The following is a 26,605-nucleotide window of genomic DNA, read 5'->3' on the forward strand; positions in this document are numbered from 1 at the left end:
GTAAGTGATGAAAAAGAAGGTAAGAATGATGGAAGAGGAAGGGAGGCAAAGTGAATGACTACAAAAGGTCAGGGAAAACATTTTTCCAATTTAAATTAGCATTTGCAATTTACTAGTCACCACTGTGTGTGTGTGTGTGTGTGTGTGTGTGTGTGGGGAGACACTGTAAATCTTGTCTTGTTCCCCTGAACATTCCCTGGCTGTTTTTGCCAGGTTACAGCCTACATACACCCACTTACCTCTGTGTGTCACTAGAATATCAGAAAAATAATCTTTAACACACCTCTGAGACTAGAGACCTGCAGACAGCTGTGTTTTGTTAAATACATAATTACATCAACAAATGTTACGCAGAAAGGATCTATAACTGTGTTAAACAGTCAATTCCCACATTTGACTCCAAACCTGATATCTCAGAAACTACACCTGCCTCATTTTATTTTATTCTCTTCATTTTTATTGGACTTTATTCACGTTTAGTTTTTCTGCTGTGTTGTAATAGTAATTGTCAGCCCAAGACGTTAGTTAACAAATCCCCCAAATGCTGGGAAATCCCACTTCTGTACAGTGCCCTGAAGTAAGGTCATGCTCAAATTCTGCTTTTGGAAATATGGTAAGTCAGAACATTTTGGGGAACATTTATCTATTGATATCACAACCAAACATCTAGGAGCAATGTATCTGGCTCAAGTGTGTTTTTTTTATTTTTTTGAACTGAGGTCTATGGCACAGGAAAACAAGCTGACAGACTGATGGTTATTACCTGCAGGTAAATCATTGAACTACTGTTCTTTTGTTTGGAAGTATACTTTTCAAGTGCGGCGATTTAGAATTGAATTGAATAAGATAACAATTTTATTCTCGGTCTTCGTGATCTCCAGGGAAAGACAATTGTTGCCTGATGTTTCTGCATTGAAAAAGAAAATCAGCACAATCGTTGTACCTCACTGTGCCTGTAGACGCCAGCTTACCTTACATTACACAACATCGACACACCACAGGAAGCCCTGATTGGCTCATACAGTGCCAATCCAGTGGTCTCACTGAAATAAATCATGTTGTTACAGTTTTAGACATATATATCTGAACACAATACAAGTGCTTCAACCGTCCATGAGGTTTTGTTTTCTGACCAGTGCGAACATAAAACCGACACATTGCTATAGTTCTTACACTGACTCAGTCCCATCACCAACCCTGATCTTTGCTCTTGGTTGTCATGGAAATAAATAAACATTGCAACATTCACCTATATCACAAATATGCTCAGGTTTGAGGAGGAGGATGACAAGACGTAGCAGAAACAAAAACAGCAAATGTGGTTTGAGCAGATGCTCCCACTCAGAACACTGCAAGTGAAGCCTGCAGTGAAATCCAGCCAAAGAATGAGCAAGTGACTAAACACCATCTCCCAGTTACAGTAAACTGAGGTTACTGTGTTTGTCTTACAGATTCTTCATTCAATTCTCTGTCTGCCCCGAGCTTTAATCTTCTGTAATCTGCTGTTTGGGATGTTTAAATGTGTAGAAAAATCTGAAGCCACACATAAATCAAAAGCTGAACCCTGATTTCCTCCTGAAAAGTTACCTGCAGGACCAGTGATGTGGAACCTTTGTCCTCTGTTGAACACACTTAAAATCACAATTGAGCACTGCTGCTACTTGTTAGAGCTGCTGTACCAATACTGTACTGTGGTCTCAGACAGTTCTGATTCTAATTATCTCGAATCTGCATGCGTGTGTGTGTGTGTGTGTGTGTGTGCTAGAGACAGAGTAAAAGAGATGGAGAGAGGGAACACAGAGTTTATTTGAGTAGAGGACCACTGTACAGGATCAGGTTCTAACCACAGCTGCGATGATGTCAGCCATGTGTGTTAAAGCGTGTGTACGGGTTTGTGCGTATGTGCCGCGTGTGAATACCTACATGCTCGTTCTTTGTTGCGTGTGTGCGTATCCTATCATTTCCTCCGTGTTACACACATACTGCGGTCTCAAACAAATCATGTTCATATGCAGCTATTCTGCATTAGTGATTCGCTTTAAACGGCTGTATTCTGTGCCAGAGAGTCCAGGTGTGGAATTCTGGATGACTGATGCCCATAAATGTTTTGATTTGACACAAGGCAACCACAGTTCATGTCCCTGTCTCACAGTATATTCGTAATCTGACAGTTTGGCTTTGTAACGATGACCAAGAGCTTTTCCTGCCCGTTACGCCAACGTCAGCGCTCAACACTTTAAGGTTCCAAGATCAATACAGCACTAAAAATTATGTAAATATGTGACAATTGAAACCAGGACAAAACTATTTGATGCCATTTTCAATACAATGTCATGATGCCTTCTTGCACAAAATGCAATAGTTTCAGACTAGAACCTAGAAACTACATTTCCATTTTGACACATTTATTACATCACTTTCTGCAACACCATCATGTGATTCAACAGCCTAATCAGCCTTGAGAAACATTGAACAAATACTGGGCACATTGAAATTTTCCATTATTTAACTTAGATCAGAAGTGAGTGGGTTGTTGGACTTACAGCATAATGTGGTTATGCTGAAGTGGTCACAAAAGTCAGCATTTGTGTACTCGTGTGTACGTATGTACTGCTATACTGATCGGTGGTGCGTCGGCTGACTTTTCCCAACTTTCCCGTATGTCATATTTCACCAGCTTTCACCTTTCAAAAATGAATAACACGATTACAAACATGAACCAGCGGTAAATTAACGCAGGCCTTGCTGAGACCCTGACTCTGCTCTCGGGAGCTGGCTCGGTCTCACGTATGGAAGCAGAAGTCAAAGAGCGGCCACCATCGGATCCAGTTAATAAACAGACTTTTAATGGATCAATTGATCACATCTCCTGCATCAAATTAGGAATTACTGAATACAAAATATCAAACCTTGATAAAATAATATAATAAAGTCCTACGACAAAAATGATAACAGCTCGGAGTCATGGTTCAAAGACACAAACGTGACCTGCACTGGCTCAGTGTTCGACCAATTAAACATACAATTGCATCACTTATGATTCCTATTTAGCCAAGTAGCTCTTTTTAAATTAGGAACAAAATTGGGTTTTAAAAATGTTCTGAGAACTTTTATCTTTTCCCGGTTACAGCCGTGTGGGAACAACGAACGAAGCACTGAGAAGCACTAAGTCTAAGAGCTGCAAAAAAGTTCCTCCAGTCTGAAAGCGCCTTTGCTTGTGGTGCTTATTTGCCCTACAGTCTTACTGCTATTACTCCTACGAACCAGCACTAGTCCCTGAGACTCAGCTGCAGTTATTACCTTTCTGTCCTCGCTGAAGAAAAAAAAAAAAAAAAAAAAAAAGACATTTTGGCAGATTTCATTTCCTGAAAATATTTTTGGCTGATTCAAAAAAAAAAAAAAAAAACTGCATGCGATGATAATTTGCAGCTGACAGAGGGAGATAGAAAGTGTACTGCTGCACCAGTGTGTGCACGTGCACAGCAACGCAGGGCCTCTAAGCCGACTATACTTTACAGGACGTCCTATTCTCTATCAAAGCGCACAAACTCAGACAGACTAAAACAAACACTGGCTGATGACTAAAAACACTATAGCTGGAATATTTGTGTGTGTTGTGTGTCAATTCAATTCTATATCTGATTGTATTAGACAGATATGTCTGTGTAAACTGCACAAAGTATTAAAGGATAAATCCATATGAGTGGATATTTACTTATTCCATATAGTGTGTGAGCGTGTGTGTGTGTGTGTGTGTGTACTTTGCCAAGTATCGCATTACAAGAACATAAACGGTAGGCAGTGGTCTTTTTCTGTCTATACAGTAGTAGAATGTATATAATGCCGTTTGGATTGTGTTTGCATTTTTCTGTGTGTAACAGGATTTTCATCCCAAAATACCTAAATATATGAAAAATAAATGTGTACTCCTACAGTACATGTTTGTGTGCATACATTTCAAATTCCTCTATTCTAGCCAGCACTACTAAGCCAACACTTACCTTTGGGATTTAGCTCTGCAGAGAGGAAGAAGAGAAGAAGAGGTAAAGGTCAAAAGGAGTCAGAGGAACAGAAAATGAGCCTCCAGTCCAGCTTTACTCAGTGCAGTGTACTGGAATAACTGGGCTCTGCTGTTCATGCAGGAGCAGATTCCCTGAGAACACCTCTGTGCACTGGAAGTGCTTTTTTACCCCTACACACACTAGGAAAGTCAAAACCACCCTGAATGTTAAGTATCTGCCTGTCAGGAGGTTAGTGTAAGAACTGCTCTGACAGAATGTAAAAAATGAAGAAGCTGAAGTTGAAGCAAATGTATTGCACATTCATTACAGTAAGGAGAACGTGTTGGGTTAACAAATGTACCTTTGACGTTGAAATTGAAAGATGAGGCATGACTCCAACATAAATGTATTCAGAAATAGGGCAGATCATTTAGATTCAAATGAGGACGACCTTACTGATTGATTTTGTTGCTACTTAAAGCCTAAACTTTATGGCCTTGTCGCTGCAGTAAATGAAGTCTGACTCGTTCTGAACCTGTTGTTTTAAGAACCGTTTAAAATAAAAGCAAAATGGAACCGAACTTCATTCCCTTCTACTGAGTTCTGTCCAGTGACTGTACGGCAAATTCCCACACACGCACTTGCTTGCAGGTGTTTGGGTTATGTAAAAGGAAATATCATATCTATTGAGGGTTTGCAATTTTATAATGGGCGGCTATCAAATCAGTTTTTGTTTCCTATTTGGGGGAACGTTTGCGAGTTGCCAAACTAAGCAGCAAGGTTGGCGAGCTCAGGATAGTAATACGGAACTACGCCAATAAAAGAAGACTAAGGCTGCAAGACAGAATTGTTTTTATGAACGAGAGCCGCTCTTATACCTGCTCCTCACTGCCAAATTTTCCCAGCTGCTGTGGGATTTAAATAGTCAGCCTCCTGCTTCTCTAACCTTTAGGCCTCAGCAACAGAAGTCTGGCAGATTAAGCTCTGATTTGCTTGGTCGAAGAGGAGTTCCTGTGAAGGTGAATGAGAAGCAGATGGCAGGTTGCAGTCCACTGAGGAGGCACCAAGGTGCTGAGTCAAAAGGTTCAAGAGTTATTAAACCTGATGAGAGTCACACTTCCTTACTGTGTTTCTCTTTCCTTTAACAACTTGGCCTGTCTCTTCTGTCAAGGCTCTGCCTTTCAATTAAACGACGTCTTTACTGATTTTGAACTTTCTTTTTTTTTGGTTCTAGCTTGAGTAGTACATGTACATAAATGCCATTACACTTCCCTCTGACTTCCCTGGATTAAATATCTCTCTGCTTCTGGCTGAAAAATGCCTCCAGGTGACATAACCTGGAGGAACCTTCAGTTCAGATTATGTCGTCTCTATGGTTATATAGTTTGTAATCGCGGTCAACCTGCTTTTTCGGAGCTCCTCCAGATGACATCACCTGAACTCTTTAAATATTATTTTAAAATATTTTAATACAGGGAAGTCAGAGGGAATTTTAAAAGCATTTATAAAAGGAATTATATGGCTCAACTTTTTCGATTTTCTACAATGAACATATGGAATAAACACATTAAACTATTAAGGCTAATCCATCATTCTCTGAAAACATGATCAACAATGTGCCTAAAACATCCCAAAGTATGTTCACGTTTAGATGTATTATTTAATCCGATAATAGATTACTTTCCAGCTCTCTTTTCAGCGCATGCCAACAAAAAGAAAGAAAAAAGCAGAACTGGAGGGGGAGAAAAACCTAGAACAACACAAAGGGGAAGTGAGAGGAGGAAAAAAAAAAGAGGCGAGAGAAAGAAGTAAAAGTATCAACGTTGAGTGAAAGCTCCAGTTAAACGTAAAGGACACGTCAAATGGAGCAAGAAGGCAATCACAGCACTCACTGCATACACATTCACACATGTGCGGCATCCACTCCTGGCCAACTGCCAGCCAGTGTTCAATCAGCCTTTCCTGTTCTAAAATCTCCGGTAACAGCTGAGAAATTCAGATGGGGCTGAAACGAGTGAAATGTTGCATCCATTAGCTCGTGTTTCAAGACTGCACGTCTTTATTTTATCAATCATAACTGAGAAAGGTGTCTCTTTGTATAGTCAACTACAAAGTGCTATAATTATTCAAATGGGATGTCTCACCTTTCAAAAGTATCCATCTACAACTTTTTCCTACCTGTGGGTGCAGAACAATGGAGGAAGTAAACATTAACGATCTGAAAACACAGCAAAGCACATCAACGGCATTTCACCAGGTAAAATGAAGACGGCTTCCAATGAGGTCCAATACACAAGCTGGGACATTTATGAACCAGAATTCTTAGGAGATCAATCTTTAAACTGGCACAGCTTTTATAACTCTGGATAAACAGCTCGTCCACTAATCACTGCAGTTCAGTCTTCAGGAGAGGTGGGAAGTAATGAAGTACAAATACTTTGTTACTGTACTGAAAGAGATTTTGTAAATAATGCAATTAATTTTATTTTTGACTTTATTGATTGAACCTTTTTTTAGATCCCCCCCCAAAGTGCAGTGAGCTCCTCTCCCCTTTTTACATTTAAATACCACCACTGTATGTCATTAACTCTGTGTGTTGTCTCCCGTAGTTGTCTTTGTCCTTCTCTGTCCCCGTCTCTCTGTCCCTTTCTGCAGGTGTCCCCCGGCTTTGGAGCTGTGTGTTTTCCAGTGCGCAGCTACTCGTCCTACCAACCTGCCCGATGTTTTGTTGTTGCTTTTTGTTGCTCTTTTCTTTACTCTCTTCACTTTCCACTCACCCCACCCGGTCAAGGCAGATGTCCGTCCACCCTGAGCCTGGTTCTGCTGGAGGTTTCTGCCCTTAAAGGGAGTTTTTCCTCTCCACTGTTGCCTATGGCTTGTTCAAGGGGGGGCTGTTGGGTTTCCTCTACATACTTGTATAGTCTGGGCTTTATTCTGTAAAGTGCCCTGAGATGACTTTGTTGTGAATTGGTGCTATATAAATAAAGTTGAATTGAATTGAATAAAATAACTCCAGTGAGCCAAAGGCCAGTGAAAACAAGTGGGTTTTAAGAAGGGATTTAAAGGCAGGGATGAGGCCCGTCTAAAGTGCAAGGGCAGCTCATTCCACAGTTCCAGAGCTGCCACCGCAAAAGCTCGCTGCCCTCTGAGCTTATGTTTAGGTTTTGGTGCACTCAGGAGCAGCAGGTCAGCTGATCAGAGTGGCCGTGGTTGCAACCATTTAAACATTTAGCAAGGCTTTCAAAATGGATCCTAATGTGCACACGCAGCCAGCGAAGTGAAGACAGAATTGGCGAAATTAGCTCATATTTTCAAGTGCCTGCTAAAAAACGTGCTGCAGCATTTTGGACGAGCTGCAGTGGAGAGACTGGCAACTGACTGATGCCAAGATAAAGTGCACTGCAGTCACCGGGTGGTGACAAAGGCGTAAATTACTGTTTCAAAGTGCTGCTCTGTTAAAATGGACTAGAAGAAACTAAACTTAAAACTTAAGATCAGCATTCATTTTAAACAAAAGCTTAATAACTTTGAATTTGGCGTATTCAGCCAAGGGTCCCAAGTCTACAGGGGCAGCCCCACTAGATGTACTAGTTCCTAACACCATCACCTGAGTCTTTGAATTGTTAAAATGACAGAAGTTAAGAGCCATAAATGCCTTAATGTCCTTTAAACACTCGTAGTAAACTCACACAAAAAACCTCCTATATCCGACAGTCATCATCGTAGCAGTGAAGAGAGATGCCATGTCTTCTGAGGATGGAGCCCAAGGGCTGCAAAGACAAAGAAAAAGGGGATATAGGGCCTAAAATAGAGCCTTGTGGACCCCCACACGACAGAGAGTAAAGGAGGACTGGATGTCTCTAAGCTGAACACAAAATGTTCGATTCGTTAAATAGGACCGAGGGCTTCAAATCACCAACAATCTCCTGAACCTGCTCGAACTGATGGAAAAGAACGAGTGGAAAGGCAGCGGAGCATAAGTTAGGGACTGATGGGTTGAAAGCAGGAGGCGAGATTTGGGCCTTTGCCATAAACACCTTAATAATAAAAAAAGAACTGGTAAGTGTTCAGAAGTTTCAGAAGAGGACTCGAAACAGGCAGGATTTTCTCAATACACTTAAACAACACATGGGGTTTGTGATGTGCAGAGTGTTTCCTTTTAGCATCTTTCACTGCGGACTGATCAAGACGCCAACGGTCTCACAACATGTGAAAGGACACTCGCAGTTCTACCTTTGCTCAGCTCTGAGCCATTCGCACCGCACGGCACAAATGGAGTTTTAGACACAGGGGCGCGGCCAAGGTGCACGGGAATTCCCAATACTAATGGGAATCATCCTGCATCGTCCACACTCGACTGTTGGCAGGTGGTTATGTTTGGCCACCGTGCAACAGCAGAGAGTTGACATAATGGAAGTGTCACAAACACAAAGTTACAATGTCCAAAGCTCATTTCTCCTGACATTGTCCTGCGTTCATATGTGAAACAGGCTTTTGTGACAAAAGCTTCTGCCATCTGCGCCCCGAGAATGAACCCTCTAAACTTAGTTACATCCTCTCGCCATCTTGATCCCAAATCCGAATCAACTGGGTCTGCTCAGCACTTTTCTACATGCCACAGAGCGTGATCACATGTACCCTGCAGTGCATGGTTTGTTGGATTTCTTCACTCATTTATTCTGTTTTTCCATTTAATCTGTCACCCAGCTGTAGCACTGAAAACATCTGTATCAATGTACTGAACTGTAAAATCAAACAGATTTCCTATGTGGCAGTTTAACATGGACCTAGCAAATAATACTGCGCCCTCCCAGAGACACGGACATATGGAGATGCTGGTCACTGTAGCAAAGTCAATAAAACAGGAGAAAACATAAAGGCTGCCAAGTAGCTCCCCAGGTTTCCACACAAATTGGCTAAGCAACTAATGAATCACTGCTGGCTGTGTTTTATGGAAATTACCCGCACAGTTGCCTGCTTATCTTTGACTGCTCAGATAAAAATGCCCATTGTCCACGTACTAACAATGTCCTATAAATGTCAACTTGACCACTTGATCCGTCTGAAGTGTGTTTGTGTACGGCCCATTGTAGGGGTGTTAGGAAAATCACAGAGGGGCACTAATGAAATTCTTTCTGGATTGTAACAACTACAGCCACTGTCAAGTCGTCTTTGAAGGGCTTAAAAAAGCCAAGAGTCTTCTTAAATGTCAAAGCCTTTGTAAAGGCTTTAAGAAAGGCACAGTAGCCACAGGCTGGAATGATGTTATGCGGTACGGGTGGTGTTAAGGTGTAATCATCCCCCCCCCCCCCCGAGGTGGGAACGGAGAGAGGAAGAAAGAGATAGAGACAAAAGTGATGCATTCCTCTCATACCAGGACAGCATTTAGAGAAGGAGAGGAGACGAGGCATTAATGGAGCTTAGCACCACAGGAACACACACCCACAGAGTCGATGCACATGGATTATAGGAAGTGATCACTGCAGACCAGGTGAAAGTAGCAGGGCCTTTCACTTTCAGTTGGTTGCTGTGCAGATGTGTGTTTGAGCTTCTAGGTCTCTTGTCTACAGATACTAAATCCCGATGGCAATGTGTGTTTCGCCATCTTTATGCAATTCATCATTCCTGAAGACATAAAAGCAGTTTTGCTCACAGTCAAAGTGAGAATTGTTCGACTGAAAGTATCACCCGTCATATATTCCCATGAATATACATTTAAAATAGTTTTTTATGGAATTAATGTTTTGTTAGCACATTGTCCCTTTGAAATGAGTATTTCATGTCTTAGATTGTTTCATGTCTCCTTGATGTCTCCTCAGGTCCACACCTTAAAACAAATGTCCTCCCCGATCCCCTTTTTTCCCCCCATCTCCACCCTGGTATAACTCTTGTTCTGTCTGCTTTTTTTTCCTCTTTGCTCTAAATACATCTCCTCCTTTTTCTCCACCCAGGTTTAGATACATTGCTACTTCTTTCTTCTCCACCGTACATAACTCACCTCCTTATCTCATTCCCCTTGACTAACTCCTAGCGTAACCTCAACTGTGTCATGTCCGTTTGTGTTTTTTCGTTTTTTAATAAACCTTTTAGCTCCAGTCCAAGCTCCAAAATACTATCCCTGAGCTGCTTAGCTGCCAAACCCTACGAAGTCCACCAGACTCCCTTTTTTCAGCTATTTTTAGCATCACAATGAAGCTTAACAAAAAGAAACACAGCCCAATATTTCCAGACATTTCACAATAAATGTGCTTTTGGGGAGGGACCACTGCTCCACCAGCAGAGACCTGCCAAACCGAATGCAGTCCAAAGGAAACAATAGGATGAAACCATAGATATTTTTTATGAGCAGCTTTTTTTTTTTTTTTTTTTTTTAAACAAATGCTGAAATCAGTGTTTTCTAAAAAACAGCGTCTGTGACATCTGAAATAAAGTGTGGGTTTATTGGTTTGCAGGGGGAAAGTAATATCTTCCAGAAATATTGCAGGGCCTGGAAACAGATGCCTGGAGAGTGCAATGGGATGAACTGGAAGAATCCCAAAAGTCCTCACGCCAGGTCAGTACACTGTTAGCAGCTGGTTCACAGCAGTGATATTACAGTTCAGTCTGTAGTGTCATTACGTAACTTACATAGAAGATAATGGTTTCACAGAAAGTCTACTATAAATGTTTTAATGTATGAATAGTGGTAATTTATTAATAATTAAAATAATAATGAATTTAAGCTCTTAGGACAGATGGGTTAGTAAAATCAGACATTATGTTGAGAAGAGCAACTTCTTGTTTATAATGGTAAAAATGTAGAAAATGACATAATGTTAAATAATACTTCTGTGGAGAGGTGTTCATTTCTGTCATTATGACATATGCAAATAAATAATGTCATCGTATACATCTGAAATATGACTAACTGGGGCTGACATGTGCTTCGGAGTGAGTGGTTACTCTTTTTATTCCGGTGCTGCCACAATGTTACAAACCACTGCTCATTTCAAGCTATTTGTACAAACAGTCAACGCACTCAGCTACGTGTCAGAGGATGCAGCAAGCGTACAGTTACATTCAACTTTTAATAAATACGCTCAACGTGTCAATTAGGTTAAAGCAACCACTGTAGGTGTCGTCTGAGCTGCTCTGCTGAAACGTGTTGTTTTGGTTGCGCTCAACACAGATAATTCTGTTCATTTTCAGGATCAAAGCATATTTCAGCACAATTTCCGCATAAGACTGAGGGTCTTACTAATGTAACAGTCGGGGGCGTACCCATGATAAGTATGATGAATGTATTAAAAGTTAAACAGATATCCATACAACAAGTCATATTTACAGAAACCCTGTCAGTCATAATGCATCAAACTGAATTTGTAAGACAGTACGTGGTTACCTGTAGGTGTGCTGTAGGACACTATGATATCTCCAGTCAGATCAGCAGGGGGATAGCGGCCATTGAGGAAGGCTGAAAATTCCACAGCTGTTGAGGAACCGATGCCTAAAGAGAAAAAAAACACACACATAACGCGGTTAAAAGATTTTCTATAATTCTGTGCTCTCTCTCACTGAATAATTCAAATCCCAAGCTGCTACAGCACTTGATATTTACATTCAAGGTCCGTGTCATTTAAATTTAATTTAACATTACACAGCCTTTTCTTTTTAAATCCCATTTTTGGTATTAGTTGAAATCTGCTGTGTAAAATGTCCACTGTTCCCTGAGAGATTTCAGGCTGTAAATAAGAATGCGCGGTGCATTTTTTCCTACATATTTTGTTTGGGGCGATTTCAGTAGTGACATGACGGAAAATGAGAGAAAAGTGTAGTGTTACGCAACAAATAGTGTGGATAGAAATGTGTCTGTAGCAGAGAATGTGGAAACACTGTCAGCTGCCAACAGCTGGCACGAATACTTGCTCAGATCTGTACTTTTCTTTATTTACTCTATTCCTAGTTTTGCGCAAGAAAAACTCTTGAGAACCTCCACGAGAACAGGTGCATTGCAGGAAAAGCAAACAAAAACCAAAAGACGGAAACGTCCTGCCCTCCTGTCTCAGTTAGGCTGTCATTTTTATGATTTGACCTTTTGGATCTACTTAAGGAATATGACTGAAATGCGGTTTTGTTTGTTGCTCGCCCCTTTCAAATAAAGATATCATTTAACATCATTACTTGAATAGAAAAGAAATTCTCAAAGGAAGCCTGAACTAATTACCATCCTGCGTTTTTACATGCATTTGTGTCCACACTCCTAATCAGTTCATCATCGAGTCGAGCTTAATGTTTGTGCCAGATAGAGTAAAATTCCCTCCTTCCCCCTAAGATACTGCATTGATGACAGTAAGATGAAATGGAAAACCTAAACCATATTCCTTCTGTCCAAAGTGGATCCATGCAAATGACACTTGTTGACTATTCACAAAAGGATACACAACTAATTTAAGGGGACACGTACATTGTTTTAAAGAAATATTAAATAAACAATATTACATGACCACAAACAATAATCCTGACCCTTTAAATAGAAAGAACTCATACTAGGGACAGTAAGTCAGCTCATCTCTTTTGCTCAGATTTATTTTTTTTGATCTTCTTGTCTTGATTTCCATGAAAGTGCAGCACCACACAGCTGGAGTTAAATGTAATTTTGAGTGAGGTTTTCCAACATCTACAAACCGAAATTGCGCAATGGATCAGGAAACACAGATACACAGCCACAGTCAGCACTTTCAAAGTGTGGCCAGAAGAGAATACACCAAACCCAAAGCTAAGCAGATCCTTTCATTTACACACACACACACACACACACTTACAGTATGCTAAGCATCACCTCAGGTGAAAACTGATGATTGCATTGAAATTATATGTATGAAAAAGTGGGGAGGACTTTAACCTTCCCTTCGAATTTCTCATGAAGCGAGAGACAGAGAGCAAACAAGCTGGAGAAGAAAAAGCAGGGCTCAAATACAGACAGAGAGGAAAGGATATATTACAACTAATCGGTCCATGCAGCGACTCTCTCACACACTCTCACACACTCTCACACACACACGGGGCAGTGTGGTGGTGTAATGGGCCGTGTTGTTTCTGAGCTCGGCCTGTTACAGGTGACTGAAGCCCAAGTATGTGTGTGTTTGTGTATGTGTCCATGGAAAAAGTGTAAAAAAATCAAAATGAGGAGTCTAGCGGTTAAAATTGAGCTTGTGTTTATTCCTAACTGCATTAAAATAAAAAGGTCCAGGGGCCTTGCTGACCTTTTTCAACATTAAGACACACAAATAGCCGAGGGGGAGATGAGGCCTCTCGAGCTGAGGACAGACGGTGCAGAAGGAGGAGACATGGATGATAGGAGATGAAAGGAGAGACCACGACACCTCCACTTCGACAGATACACGAGAAGACAAACAATAAAAAAAAAAAAATGTGAATGTGACCCCTCTCCTCTTCTAACCCCCCTCATCTCCCACATGCCTCAGCTCTTTCTACCATCCAACCCATTTGGTTGCTCTTTTAATTTTGTTTTTATTCTCTCCATCTTTCCTTGTGTTGGTCCCATGGACCAACAGACCAACGATGTTACAACGTGACATTTATTAATCGTTCTTGATAAATCCTGTCATTAAAGATCTGCCCTGATGCACATAAACTGCACTTGATGTCAGTTGGAGATCTTGAAAAGTGAGTCATGTCTCTAACATGGCAGCTTCTTTTTTACTTTGTTCCACAAGAACAGAGAGACATAGTTCATTTCAGCATGTTAAAATATGCTTCTAATATTTAAGCTCATTTACAGCAGATTTTGGTTTTTCTCTATTGGTATTTGACAAATTTCTATATTTCACAGGGGCCTACATCTGCATTTCATTGTGAAATCCTCTATTGTGCAATGATATGTTGATTGATTTAATGAACAACTTACTGCAAACCATAAAAACCCCATTTTGCTGTTGTCTGTGAAGGTGCTAATTCATACAGGTTTGGGTAGAGACGTGTCAGCTGGACTTCTTCCTTCAGACTGAAGAAGCTGCTTAGATAAGTTGCGATAACATTTCCAGTCCAGCTGACACGACCCAACTTCCAGATGTTCTGTTGTTGCTGTTTAGACCTTAGTATAAAACTAAATGCATAATTAGGAATTTTAAGAGCACTGTTATTTAATATACATATTTCTTTGCACTTACAAGTGAATGTAAGCTGCAGAAATCCAGGAAGAACCTGAAAGAGGGATGTTCACACACACATCTTCCCTCGGATTTCTTCACTCCATTTGAGCATCTTCGTGGTTTTTCTCGGTCTGCCTTCCAATTAGAAGCCTTGCTTCTGCCTTCTTTGCATTTCACCTTGGCCCTCTGCTTTTTTTCCCCCTCTGTCATCCTGTCTTTCAACAGCAGGCTTTTAACCTCTGTGACCTCGAGGTCAAACTAGTCAGACTGGTTTAAGTGCTTTAAGTGTTCCCAGGCCCATTAAGACCAACAAACAACACCAAAGAAGACACAAAGTAATCCCTCCTGCTCTGTTTTCTTCTTTCTCTCTATACATCCATCTCTGTCTCTTTTCAGGTTGTCCTCATATATCCAGGCACATCTGGACAGGTCTTCATTGCCTCCCCCACTTCTTTCACAGCTTTTTCACGTTTCTACTTTCATCTCATCATTGTCAACTTCATTTTCCTATTGCACATCCAGGACTGCCACCTTTTTCTTTGCCTAAACACCTTATTTTTTTTTAACCCAAGTCTCTGCTTCACTTATTTTCATTTCTCGTGTTGCTATGTCTCTCACTTTCTCTTCCACCATCTCTTTCATCGAAAATTCCGTCCTTTGACATTGCTATTCTCAGCTTGAAGAGCATCTGCATGTTTTGCTTGAGCATAAAGGATTAAAAACTGTATCCACTAGGTGGCTGAGGGATGAATCCTACTTGCGTGAAACTGGAATAACCTTTTTTTTTTTTTTGTATGATCAACATGCTAACAGGAGGTTAAACTGTGTTGGCTGTATTCAATTCTCCGCTGAGCTATTTGTGTTGGTAGCAGTGACAAAACACTGACACAACACCTTTTTTTTTTTTGCATCTTGCAGACACTTCTGTGTCTGTTGTAGTGTGCACAGTGGAACAGTAGACAACCATGCACACCTCATTCAAATGACTGCAATACAATGAGCAGGGATGGTTTTTTGGTAAAAACTGGTTGCATTAAGAAGTGTGTGTGTGTGTGTGTGTGTGTGTGTGTGTGTGTGTGTGCATACACGTGCAGCTATCCTCAGGGTTCAGATTACACTGCTTGACAGCTCAGGTTAAATGACTACTGACTGCTTGGAGGAGGTTAGAGGTCAAGAGTCGTGGAGATGGGGATCTATAGGCACAAGATCAGGAAGGGCTGTGTGGTTGTTTGTGTATCTTTTCTCTGCCATGTGCAAATAATATAAAAAGCAAAACAATGAGAGAAAAATAAATGTACATGGTATGTTCCCAGGCATTATCACTCCGTTACCCTTTTCCCTGCATAGCTTTGCCAAAGTGTTTGTGTGTAATAACATATTTCATCACATCCAAAGGCAAACGGAGGAATCTGGGGGGACTATCAGTGTGGTGTTAAACACTGACCTTTGATCTCTGCAGGTCACAATCAGGTCAATTCACCGTGTTGGGTTCATTTTTTAAATACAACTAACCAGGGTCCAAACTCAGAGATAAAATGTCTGACAAGTTCAAATTTCCCTTTAAAACTAGAATTAGGCTGGATTTGGGATTAAAGGAACCACACTGCATTGGTTTAAATCTTATCTGTCAGACAGATTCCAACTTGTTCATATTAACGATGAATCTTCTTTCTGCACAAAAGTTAGTTATGGTGTTCCACAGGGCTCTGTGTTAGGACCAATACTTTTCAATCTGTATATGTCATTTAGGCAAAATTATTAGGAAACATTCCATAAACTTCCACTGCTATGCAGATGATACCCAGCTCTATTTATCTGTGAAACCAGAAGATACTAACCAATTAGTCAAACTTGAAGCATGTCTAAAAGACATAAAGACCTGGATGTCCTACAATTTCCTACTTCTAAATTCAGACCAAACTGAAATTATTCTCTTTGGGCCTAAAAAGATGGGGAATATGCTGTCTAACAACATTGTTACTTTAGATGACATAACTTTGGCCTCCAGTGCTGCGGTGAGGAACCTTGGAGTTATTTTTGACCAGGATTTGGCGTTTACGTCACATATAACACAAATCTCTAGAACAGCCTTCTTCCACCTACGGAACATTGCTAAAATTAGAATCATCCCGTCTCAAAGTGATGCCGGAAAACTAGTCCATGCATTTGTTACTTCTGGGTTGGACTACTGTAATTCCCTACTTCTGGGGCATCCTAATAACTCTCTGAAAAGCCTTCAGTTAATCCAAAATGCTGCAGAGTGCTGACTGGAACCAGCAAGAGAGATCATATTTCACCTTCACTAGCTTCTCTCCATTGGCTTCCCATTAAATGTAGAATAGAATTCATTAAATGTAGAATAGAATTTAAAACCCTGCTTCTTACATATAAAGCTCTGAATGGTCAGACTCCATCATATTTAAAAGATCTTATAGTTCTGCTCAGTCAACCTGAACTAGCTCCTACTTAAGATGCTATAGGTTTAGAGTGTTGGGGGACCCACAAGTGCAATGAGCTCCCCTCCTCTTTTTCTCTATACATTTATTTGTCACCACTGTATGCTATTCATTTTGTGTCCTACCAACCTGCCTGATGTTTTCTGGTTGCTTTTGTTGCTCTTTTCTTTTCTCTCACCCCCACCGGTCAAGGCAGATGGCCGCCCACCCTGAGCCTGGTTCTGCTGGAGGTTTCTTCCGTTAAAGGGAGTTTTTCCTCTCCACTGTTGCCTAGGGCTCAAGGGGGATTTGTTGGGTTGCCTCTACATACTTGTGTAGTCTGGACTTTATTATGTAAAGTACTTTGAGATGACTTTGTTGAAAATTGGCGCTATATAAATAAAGTTGAGTTGAATTGAATCTGGAGATGATGATAGTTATGATGGTTTGGCAACAGGACTGTGAAACTTCTTTATCCAGTAGTTGTTCGTCTCCCTCTCTGTCCCTTTCTGCAGGTGTCCCCGGCTTTGGATCTATGTTTGAATGTTTTTATGTTCATTTCATTAGAACCCAAATGTCATTTAAAGATGTTGCAGCAGAGCTCACAGCCTTGTAGAGAGAGGGAGATAAAGTATGTCATTGTCATTATTTAACACTGCCGTAAATGTGGGTCAGACGTTCTACATTACAGATTACATTTTCTAGATTTGTGTAAATGACTGAAACTATGCAAAATGCCTGTAATCCCAAAGTCAAGCCTTGAATGACCGAGCATTTAACTGTACTGACCATTAAAGCTAATTTGAAATATACTTATTTTTGTAAATAATCGCACGGTGAGTGCCAGCGGTTTGTATGAAACACTGTGTCTGTGTGTGATACAATAAAAGGAACATGGTCGTAGACCCATGCAAAGAGGAGGAAGGGATCTGAAGTTAAAAGAGAGGCAGAGGAGGAAAAGAACGACGAAGAGAAAATGAAGCAGATGTGAAGGATAAAGATATCAGTACTGCATGACAAATGAAAGAGAAGTAGCAGAAAATGAAAAAAAATGCAAAAGAGGAAAAGAGAAAAGGGTGGAGACAAGGAAGGAAAGAGTCAAAGTAGGAGAGAGGGGAGTGAGGGGAAACAAAGGAGGCAGTGTGTGGTGAGCAGGGGATTGAGTCGCCATCTGAAAGGAATAAAAACTAAAATAACAATAAAAGTCAGAAGGTGCTACCTCCCCTCCTCTTCCTCACATAGTGAACAGCACATGCATCACCACTTTTATTGTCCTTTGTCTTCTCTAAAGCACTTTGTGAGAAATCCATGCTAACTGATTTGAAAATAAACAAGACTTGACATTCGCACTTATCCTGAGCACATACACTCTCACGAACATCACACTGAAAGACAAGTCTGGACGCACACGGAGCCAGAGAATCAAAGACACATGGGACAGCAGAAGTAAACACACTTTCTCACACACACACACACACCTGCTGTCAGAAAAATAAAAACTTATTTTCCAGAGCAATTCATTATGTCTGTGTGGTTCTACTCTGTGTGTTTAATTCTGTGAAAGTGTGTGTAAAGCTCCACTTGCCTGATGCAAGGTAAAGTGTAAAAAGGAGAAACTGAGCAGGTCACACACACAGACACAGACTAAAAGATAAAGTTGTGACGAGAGGCAGTAAGGGGAGGTGTCACAGCAGCCGTGTTGTTGCTAGTGTTTCTCTAAATTGCAGCCCCGTTTTTTCCGTAACACCCATTGCTTTGTCATTTCTACTTGTGTCTGTTCATTGTCTTTGGTGTTGTTTATATGATGCACAGAAATGGTTCCAATGAGTCATCAAATGACATCAGAATAGAAAAGAGTAAAGGGGAAACAGAAACATCAGAGAAATTCTGGGTTACCACTGTATGCACAGAAGACTGTTAAAATGATTATTATATATCATTATGATCTCATTAGAATTGTTGATCTTTGATATATAATTATAATTCATTAATTATGTTGTCTCCACCTAATAAAACAAAGATGTTGAAGTGCATTTTGCTGTTTCATGTATGTTACAATCTCCCAACAGGTCAACAGACATGTGTGTTTGCACTGCACTTTATCACAGTGCGCTTTGATGAATAGGTCACACATGATTGCGGCAAAGCTTTAAAATGGCTGATTGTGTTCCAGTGCAACACATACTTTGAATGAGCCCTGAGAATGCGATTTAAGAGGCTCAGCAGGTGGGAGAGGTGAGAGCCCACTTGTTAATGGAGTCATGGAGGCCAAAGTGTGTGAGAGATGACGGAGACACCAGCAGACAAAGGACTCTTCTCATTATCATTTGGGATCTGTGGAATTTTCAAAATATCCTTCAAACTTCCTCTAGCGCACTTTTCTGATTCGAACGTATGTGTCTGAACAAAACTCTTGCCGGAGCTGAGCAGGAACAACAGCAGTATCAAAAGAGACCAGCCAGAGGCAGACTATACTGACAGAGGTGGCATGGCAACAGAGCAAATCTTCAGGCCAGATGCCAGGAGTCTAGCATAGCTGTCGCAGTTAATGATAGAGCTGGAACCTGTGAGTAAGTTCACGGCCTCAGTGACCCAGTTCGACTGCTGGCCTCGCGCCTACTCTTGAGATTGAACAATATGTACAGCATCACACACACTCATGTTCCACTAACTAGTGTGCTGACATCCAACATATAGTGGTGAACGTGACACTAAACATGATGTTGTACTGTAACAGCAAGAACTTGGTGGAAATCAAACATGTAGTCTGGGAACATTTTACTTATGAGCTCAGTATCAATACATTTGCAACTTTCCATTTTTTTTATAAGAATTGTAATCAATTGTTATTTTGACAGAAAACCTAATGTGTTGGCAAATAAAAGTAGACTTTTTACACAGCGACCACAGCATCCATTTTTTATCAGACAGCATTTTAGTTGAATAGAAACATTGTTGCCCATTGTTGTAAGAGTTGCCCTCGACCCTTCTTAGCAACATTTCCATACGGCTTCCTGATTTCCATGTATTGAAAGAGCTAAAAACTAATCAGATGTTCATTCCAGTGGTCTTGAACCATGCTAACGGTATATAAGAACTCTAGGCCTAATAAAAATTTCTCGGTAGTCAAAGTCATTTTATACTGTTTTGTACTTTAATTTGTGATATTGTGCACAGTTTACATTAAAGTGCTTACATGCAGTACAATAAATCCACTACTGTCCAGATACTGGGGTGTGATTTTCTGGACAAAATCACAAAGTAAACACTGACCGTGTAACTGGGATACAGCTGATCTAAGCAGAGTCCAGGCATAAATTAAAGCAGGTTCTATTCATTTATTTTCCCGGACTGTAACGGATGTGAAGCAAAGACCCAGATCTGGCCACTGAGGGTCAGCCGTGGTGGTCCTGCTGCTTCTAAGCTGAGGCAGGCCATGCTGGCCCAAGTGGGCGAGCGTGGGGTCACTACGGAGTGAGAGGACAGAAATGAAAAAACAAAGGGAAATGTGTGTGTGTTGTAGTGCTCGCGTTTCGCAGAAGAGAGCTGCTGATTGACTAGTGAAGGCCGCTGCCAAATTTCTGTATGCAGGAAGACAGAAGAGCGTGACATAAACACACACGTAGCTACTTTTCTCCGTGTGTGCGTGTGTTTCTATATTTAGTTCAGGGGACACAGACACGTGTTTATGCTTGTGCATCCATGGTTATGGATGTAAAAGTATTTATAGGACTTGGGTGTGTATCTCTGTCAAAGTCTGGGTCTCTCCACATGTGCACGCTTGGGAAAGGCTTCTGAATTTGACCCAGCTGACCGCTACCTAAACTCGTGTAAACAAAGCCTCTCTTTAGCGGTGTAAATGTGACGGGGTAGTGACTCACAGGCTGCCATCCTCCACGCAAACAGGGAAACATTTAGCTCTGCTGTCAAGGAGAAAAACTCAACAGAACCCAACCGACCAGACGGATCCAGAAGCTTTTTTTTAGACATTTTCTTATTCATTTAATTTTGATTAAATTCAAGGTTTTTTTTGGCAAGCTTTTTACTGTCTGATAAGAAATAGATGCCGCCGCTGTTAATAATAAAGTACTAGTCAAACGAGCTTTTGTCAGCTTACAGTTTACTGTACGGTCAGTCAGGAAGCAGGAAGTTATAAATGACCTCTGACACTCTGGTAACATGACACTGTATTGAAAAATGCCACATCCTGAAATGGGATTAAATTTGTGCATTAAGACTAACAATTATTGACATCTGCGGCAACAGCAACAAAATATAGACCACACAATTTTTAAATAAATTATTTTAGGTTAATGTCAATGAAAAACTAGAAACAGAGGTGAAGTGTATTTATACATTTAAATATGTCATCATTGTAAATGCCGTAAACTACTGCAGGAATGTAGATAGAATGTATCGTGAGTAATACGCATAATGATTGCATTAACAATTGTGGAGCACATGTAGTAAATGTCCACATAAGAATGCACTGTGGTAAAACGAGTAACATTTCTGCACAGACACATCATAATTCACGGGGGAAGCAGTGGTCAGTTTGATTCAGCGCTGCGAATAAATGGATGACATTCCAGCTGCCTAAGAGTCCCGCTTACATCTTGAAATCATAAGTTCACAATCGATACTGGTCCTCCAACAAAAAAAAAAAATCTTATAGACTGCTCTGTGATGAATGATGGTTTCAGCGAATGTTGGGAGCTGTTTTGGAGGAAGGAAAATAAAAGATGTTTTTCTGGTGTTGATCCAGGTCCTGTGTCTGTGTGAAATGGCTTCAAAATTGGTATAACCTCTGTAATCTCTAGTGGGATTTACACCCTTATAGTTATAATTCTGGTAATTATAGGACAACTTGACAGTAATGTGTTTGTAATAAATTTCAACCAAAAACAACAATGAGGTCAAGCAATAACATTGTTGTAGTTAAGGTCTTCTGGGTTGTTAAAAAAAAAAAAAAAAAAGGAATTTAAATTTATCCTACTGCAATTAGGTGCACTTACAGTGGAGGACAGTGACAGATGCTTAGAACATTTTTTTAATACTTGGCTACATTTTCTTCCTATGAGGGTTGTTGTTAGATTTGATCCACGACTCATTTGGAGGAGCCGTTGTGTTTTTACACAAAACAATCCATGTGAACACAGATTAATGCTGAAACATCCTCGTCATGTCTGTGAAATGTGGCATTTAGGAGTTGTTAAAAAAATGTGATTAAAACCAGTCAAGCCTGGAAAATAACTCGTCTTACTGAAATAGCAACATTAAACAAGGTGCATTTCATGCATGAGACAATGTTTAAAGTTTCAATATTCATGATTATGGACAATTATGAGCTATGTGGCTCTACATCCAATAGTTTACCAAAGCCTCCAAGCTCGACAAAACTCTCAGTTTCATTGTTTGGCTACAAAAGAACAAAGGGATCTGAACTCTGGTGGTCAAGCAGCTCCGTCAAGAGAATAACTATAAAAAGGTGACAAAATGCAATGGATCTTATTCAATATGGAGACAAATGTCACCATCTGGCAGCGTGTATAGCGAAGAACAATAAAACAAGTCTGGAAAAATGTTCATGAGCCTTGTAGCAATATGTTCTCAAAAGCAAGTTTACAAGACTGAAATTATTTTGTTGTTACAAGAGTCTCTTTCCCAGCAGGATAAGCAGCCACAGGACTTTGTCTATTAATGCATCATTTTGAGTTACTAACTTTTCCAGCAAAGAAGGAATTATCCACACGTAATAACAGAGAAAACAAACTGTTAGCGTGATGTAACACAGACAGCATTTAGAGTCCAAACTCATCTGAAGACTAACAAGCACAACAACAAGGCATGAACACCACCAGGGTTGACGTTTAATTTCAAGTGTGGCAACAGATTTTTTAAAATGTATGTTGTTGTGGAGCCTCGGATAAAATCCTACAACTGGTTTTCATTACACACTGTAAAGTTTCTGCTTGCACCTCAACGTGCACGCACAGGTGGCAGATTCGGCTGTGTAACAGCTCAGCATCACTGATTAGCACGGTGCTAAACGATGCTGATTTTCCTTTAATGAGCCGACAGCAGATAACAGCGTTTGGGCTCAGGAGGTTTTGTGTATGCAGTGTCTGAGTGGTTGAGATGAAAGCTGCTGCCGCCTGGTCGAGGTGACCAAGTCTAACACAGTATAAAGGCTGATAAGAGCGGAACAAGTGTACACAAACACACACCTCTTACACACTCAGTCAGTAAATGCCTGATGTGTGTTCAGACTGTGGAAATGGAGGTGATGAACAGGGGACAGCGCTGCAGAATTTAACCTTGAGTTGCTTTTACTGCAGTACTTAGAATACATCCTTAAAGTATTTCTCTTTTTTCCTCTATATGGCATTTTCTTCAAATTCACAATTATCAATCATTAGACTGCTTATTTTAGTTATAATGCAGCAAGAACAGGTAGAGAAAAGAACAGACATCTCAAAACCCGAGTAGCTACAACAAGATTTCATCTTCAGTGAAAAAGAAAATGTTCAGCTACATTAATTTAACAGAACTGAAACTTTAATCCGTCATCTGCTCTGTGTTTGTTTGATAATGGAACAGAATGCAAACTAAAAGACACAGTGGGAAACGAGGCAAGACATGCACATACAAACACACATCCACAAATTCAGTTTGCACACAGAAGGCTGCATTATACTGACCAATGGGCTCCAAGACAAACTGGTCCTGAGTGACGGCCAAAGGAGGTTGAATGCTGATTGTCAGCTTAGAGGACGGTACCACGCAAGTGGCCTTCACCTTCACCTGGACAAAGAACAAAAATAAAGTGAGAGGGAGACAAGATCCAAGAAAACACAAGGTAACAAGTAGTCACCAGTGTGTAACTGCACCTTACCTGTATGATTACAGAAGGGACGGGCAGACCGTCAATATCTTGAATCAGAGCTTGCTGTGGACAGAGACAAGAAATGATGAATATGTCTGTGTGTTTGAATATGAATATGTCAAAATGTGTGAGTGGCCATGTGTCTCTGCCGGTCTGTGTATGTTCACCGATATGGTGTCCATGCAGGAGGAAACAGTAGCCGTAACAACCAGGTCTTCCTCCGCATCAGTTTTAGGGAGGATGTCTGAAAAAGCAATGCATTAGATTTATGCCAAAACAGTGAAGTGATTAGACTCAAACCCAGAGCAACTCCGTAAACAAACCCGCCAAGATGGTTCGTAACATATTAGGTCTGCATTAACTACTGCGCAGATTAATCTTTGACAACATTGATATTAATCTTTCATCTAAAACATGTAAACAGTGAAAAAACAAAACAAATATTTGTGCATTACTGCAACTCAAATATTAATTTCTTCTGACTTTGTGTTTTCTGGCTGTTTGTCAGACTAAATAAACCTCAAGATCAGCTTCGACTGCTAACTCGTTACGAACGTTATTATTTTAGACATTAATGACTGAAAAATTAGGAAAATAACTATTAAGTGTGTACGCAAATACTCAAATCTCTTGAGTTCCCTTTCCCACTAGGCATCTCTGTTTTTACCAATACTGTGTGACTGTTGGTTTTACTGGAGCAGGCTTACATTGGCAGGACTTTTAGATACTGGAATGGCTTCAGAGAACTGAAGCTGCGCATAGAGGGACCTTGTAGCTTTTTCAACTTTCAGGAGAATTCATTCATTTCTAAGGTGGGATTGATGCCAGTTGTTGACAACTAGTGTTTTGCCGTTAGCCGTCCTCTACCTTGAGTCCTTGTGGCCTCTCTGATGATCTTCTGCAGCTTCTTCATCTCAGCTTCCACCTGCTCATAGTCTGCCTCCCTGGCATCAACCTTGGGCGTGGAGAAGAAGGAGGGATCCGTACCCATGTATGAACACAAGAGGTGACCATCAGAACTCAGACTGACCACAACTCCCTTCAACTCCCTGGAAAGGAGAAAAAACCCAGAGACAGCGAGAGTGTCAAACTGTAAGTACGCAAAAAAACACACTCATGGTAAACACCTTTCTACCAAACCTGTCATCTGCTAAGTCACTTCCCATTAACAGTGACAGTAGTTTTACATTAGCAGCCTTTGTGTTGTTTCTCCTTAAACAAGATTTCAGGAGAAAGAGCACAAAAGAAGAAGTTGCATGATGCAGTCATGGTGGGTATTAACTGGCTGCAGATGTGCTGAGGCGCTAAAACACAAAAACCCAAATGAGCACAAAGGCACACGTGGGGTTCAGGGACAGAGCAGCGGCTGGCTCCACACCTGCACAGGAGGGCATCAGAGGGGCATGAACCTTTCACTACAAGTGCTGTGGAAACACACACACACAGACACACACACACATAGACTTCCCTAATGACATGACCCTGTGCCACAGAAACACACATAAAATGTAGCTCCAACTTTCACAAAAAAGACTAATCACACACCTTTGCATTGCTAATGGCTCCCTGTACATCCACATAAGTAACCAGGGTGCTCTGAGGAATCAGCTTTCTCCGTGTTTACATGCAGTTTGATTTTTTTGTCTGACTTTAGGAAGGCTGTTTTCAACACGGGGCAGCATCCTTCTGTCCATGATCTCTCCTCAGCTGCGTGTCCCTAACCCCTAACCATAACCATCACATCTAAATGTCTGACCTAACCCTAACATAAAGCTAATTCTGCCCCTAGCTGTAGAAAACAAATCTCTGTAACAGGCGTTCGAACTTGTTAGGATCGGCATGATGTCCTTACTTTGCTGAAAGGGACTAGCTCAGAAAAAAGGTTTTGGCTCCAACTATGAAACAAATAAAAGCACGACCATCCCATGAACATCACTGAAAATGGTTTTTAACCACATTATACCACAATCAGAAGATACTGAACTAACATACTAATAAATACATTTTCATCACATCACCTTTACCAATAAGTTTATAATAAAGATTTAAAGGACAGTGATATTTAACTTGCTTCTTTTAGTTCTAGTTTGGGTACATGTACATAAATGCCAATAAACTTCACATTGACTTCACTATATCAAAATGTCTCTGTACTTTTAGCTGAAAAATGCCTCCAGATGACATCACTTGGAGGAATCTTCAGGTCAGATTATGGTATCTTGTTGCTCACACTATGGAGTTTGTCATCATGGTCAACATGCTTTTCCAGAGCTCCTCCAGATGATATTATCTGAACTCTTAATGATGAAAACCTTCTCTGGGCGATGTCATCTGGAGGAGTTTATCAGCTACAATAATATGGCAAAGTCAGAGGGAAGTTCAAAAAGCGGTAACGTACATTTACACCCTAAACTAAAGCCATATTATGACCATCATATTTGGTTAAAGATGTGAGCGTGTGTCAAAGCCCAAGTGATGAGTTTTTGGTGTAAATCAAAAGATGTTTTTAAGAAAAAACGATTAACGCCATCTCTCATTTACTCTGTGTAACTATATTTCAAAAACCTGATGTCTGAGGTTCTTACAAGCTCTTACAAAATTTCTGGATAAGTTAAAAGAATGCAGTACTTTGCAAAACACCAGGAGAACAGCTCACAATTAATGAGGTTAATTGGCAACTAGTCATTGGTATAAAAAAAAAAGAGCATTTAAGAGAAGGTGACTTTCAGAAGTGCGACAAGGCTCATCACTTGGTGGGCAAATCATTGAATTAAGAATGATGTAATATTCAACATTTTTTATGGATTTCACCCTTGTTAACCTATTAGGTTATTTCTCAGTTTCAAAATGTGATATGTAGTATTTGTACTATGATCAAAATATGTTTAGATGATTTGCTAATCACAGAATTGTCTTTTGACATTTTATAGTGTCCCAACTTTTCTGTAAGGGAGGTTTATATTTTCACAGATCTGCTTCAGGGTGTATCCATATTTGGACATGAATGAAGACTACAAGTTAGGTAAGAATAAAACAAGTGATGTCACCAAGAAAAAGCCAAACAGAGTATTTCATCCCAGGTTGGCAAACTTAATTGATAAAAGTCAATACTGCTTCAAACCAATGACACAT

General features: G+C 40.5%; 1 protein-coding gene across 2 annotated transcripts in view; it reads right to left on the reverse strand.

The window, feature by feature from the left end:
* The window catches only part of bbs9 (Bardet-Biedl syndrome 9), a 153,599-nt gene that overhangs the window by 103,870 nt on the left and 23,124 nt on the right, over positions 1-26,605 (reverse strand). For both annotated transcript variants that reach the window (XM_067511468.1, XM_067511469.1), the window contains exons 10-14: positions 24,341-24,522; positions 23,641-23,717; positions 23,483-23,536; positions 23,289-23,391; positions 11,383-11,487 (exon numbers count right to left, since the gene is read on the reverse strand). In XM_067511468.1, the coding sequence (XP_067367569.1) occupies positions 11,383-11,487; positions 23,289-23,391; positions 23,483-23,536; positions 23,641-23,717; positions 24,341-24,522 (521 nt within the window). The remainder of the gene's footprint in view (positions 1-11,382; positions 11,488-23,288; positions 23,392-23,482; positions 23,537-23,640; positions 23,718-24,340; positions 24,523-26,605) is intronic.

The sequence above is a fragment of the Channa argus genome, chromosome 7 (genome assembly GCF_033026475.1).
Source record: "Channa argus isolate prfri chromosome 7, Channa argus male v1.0, whole genome shotgun sequence".
NCBI lineage: Eukaryota > Metazoa > Chordata > Actinopteri > Anabantiformes > Channidae > Channa > Channa argus.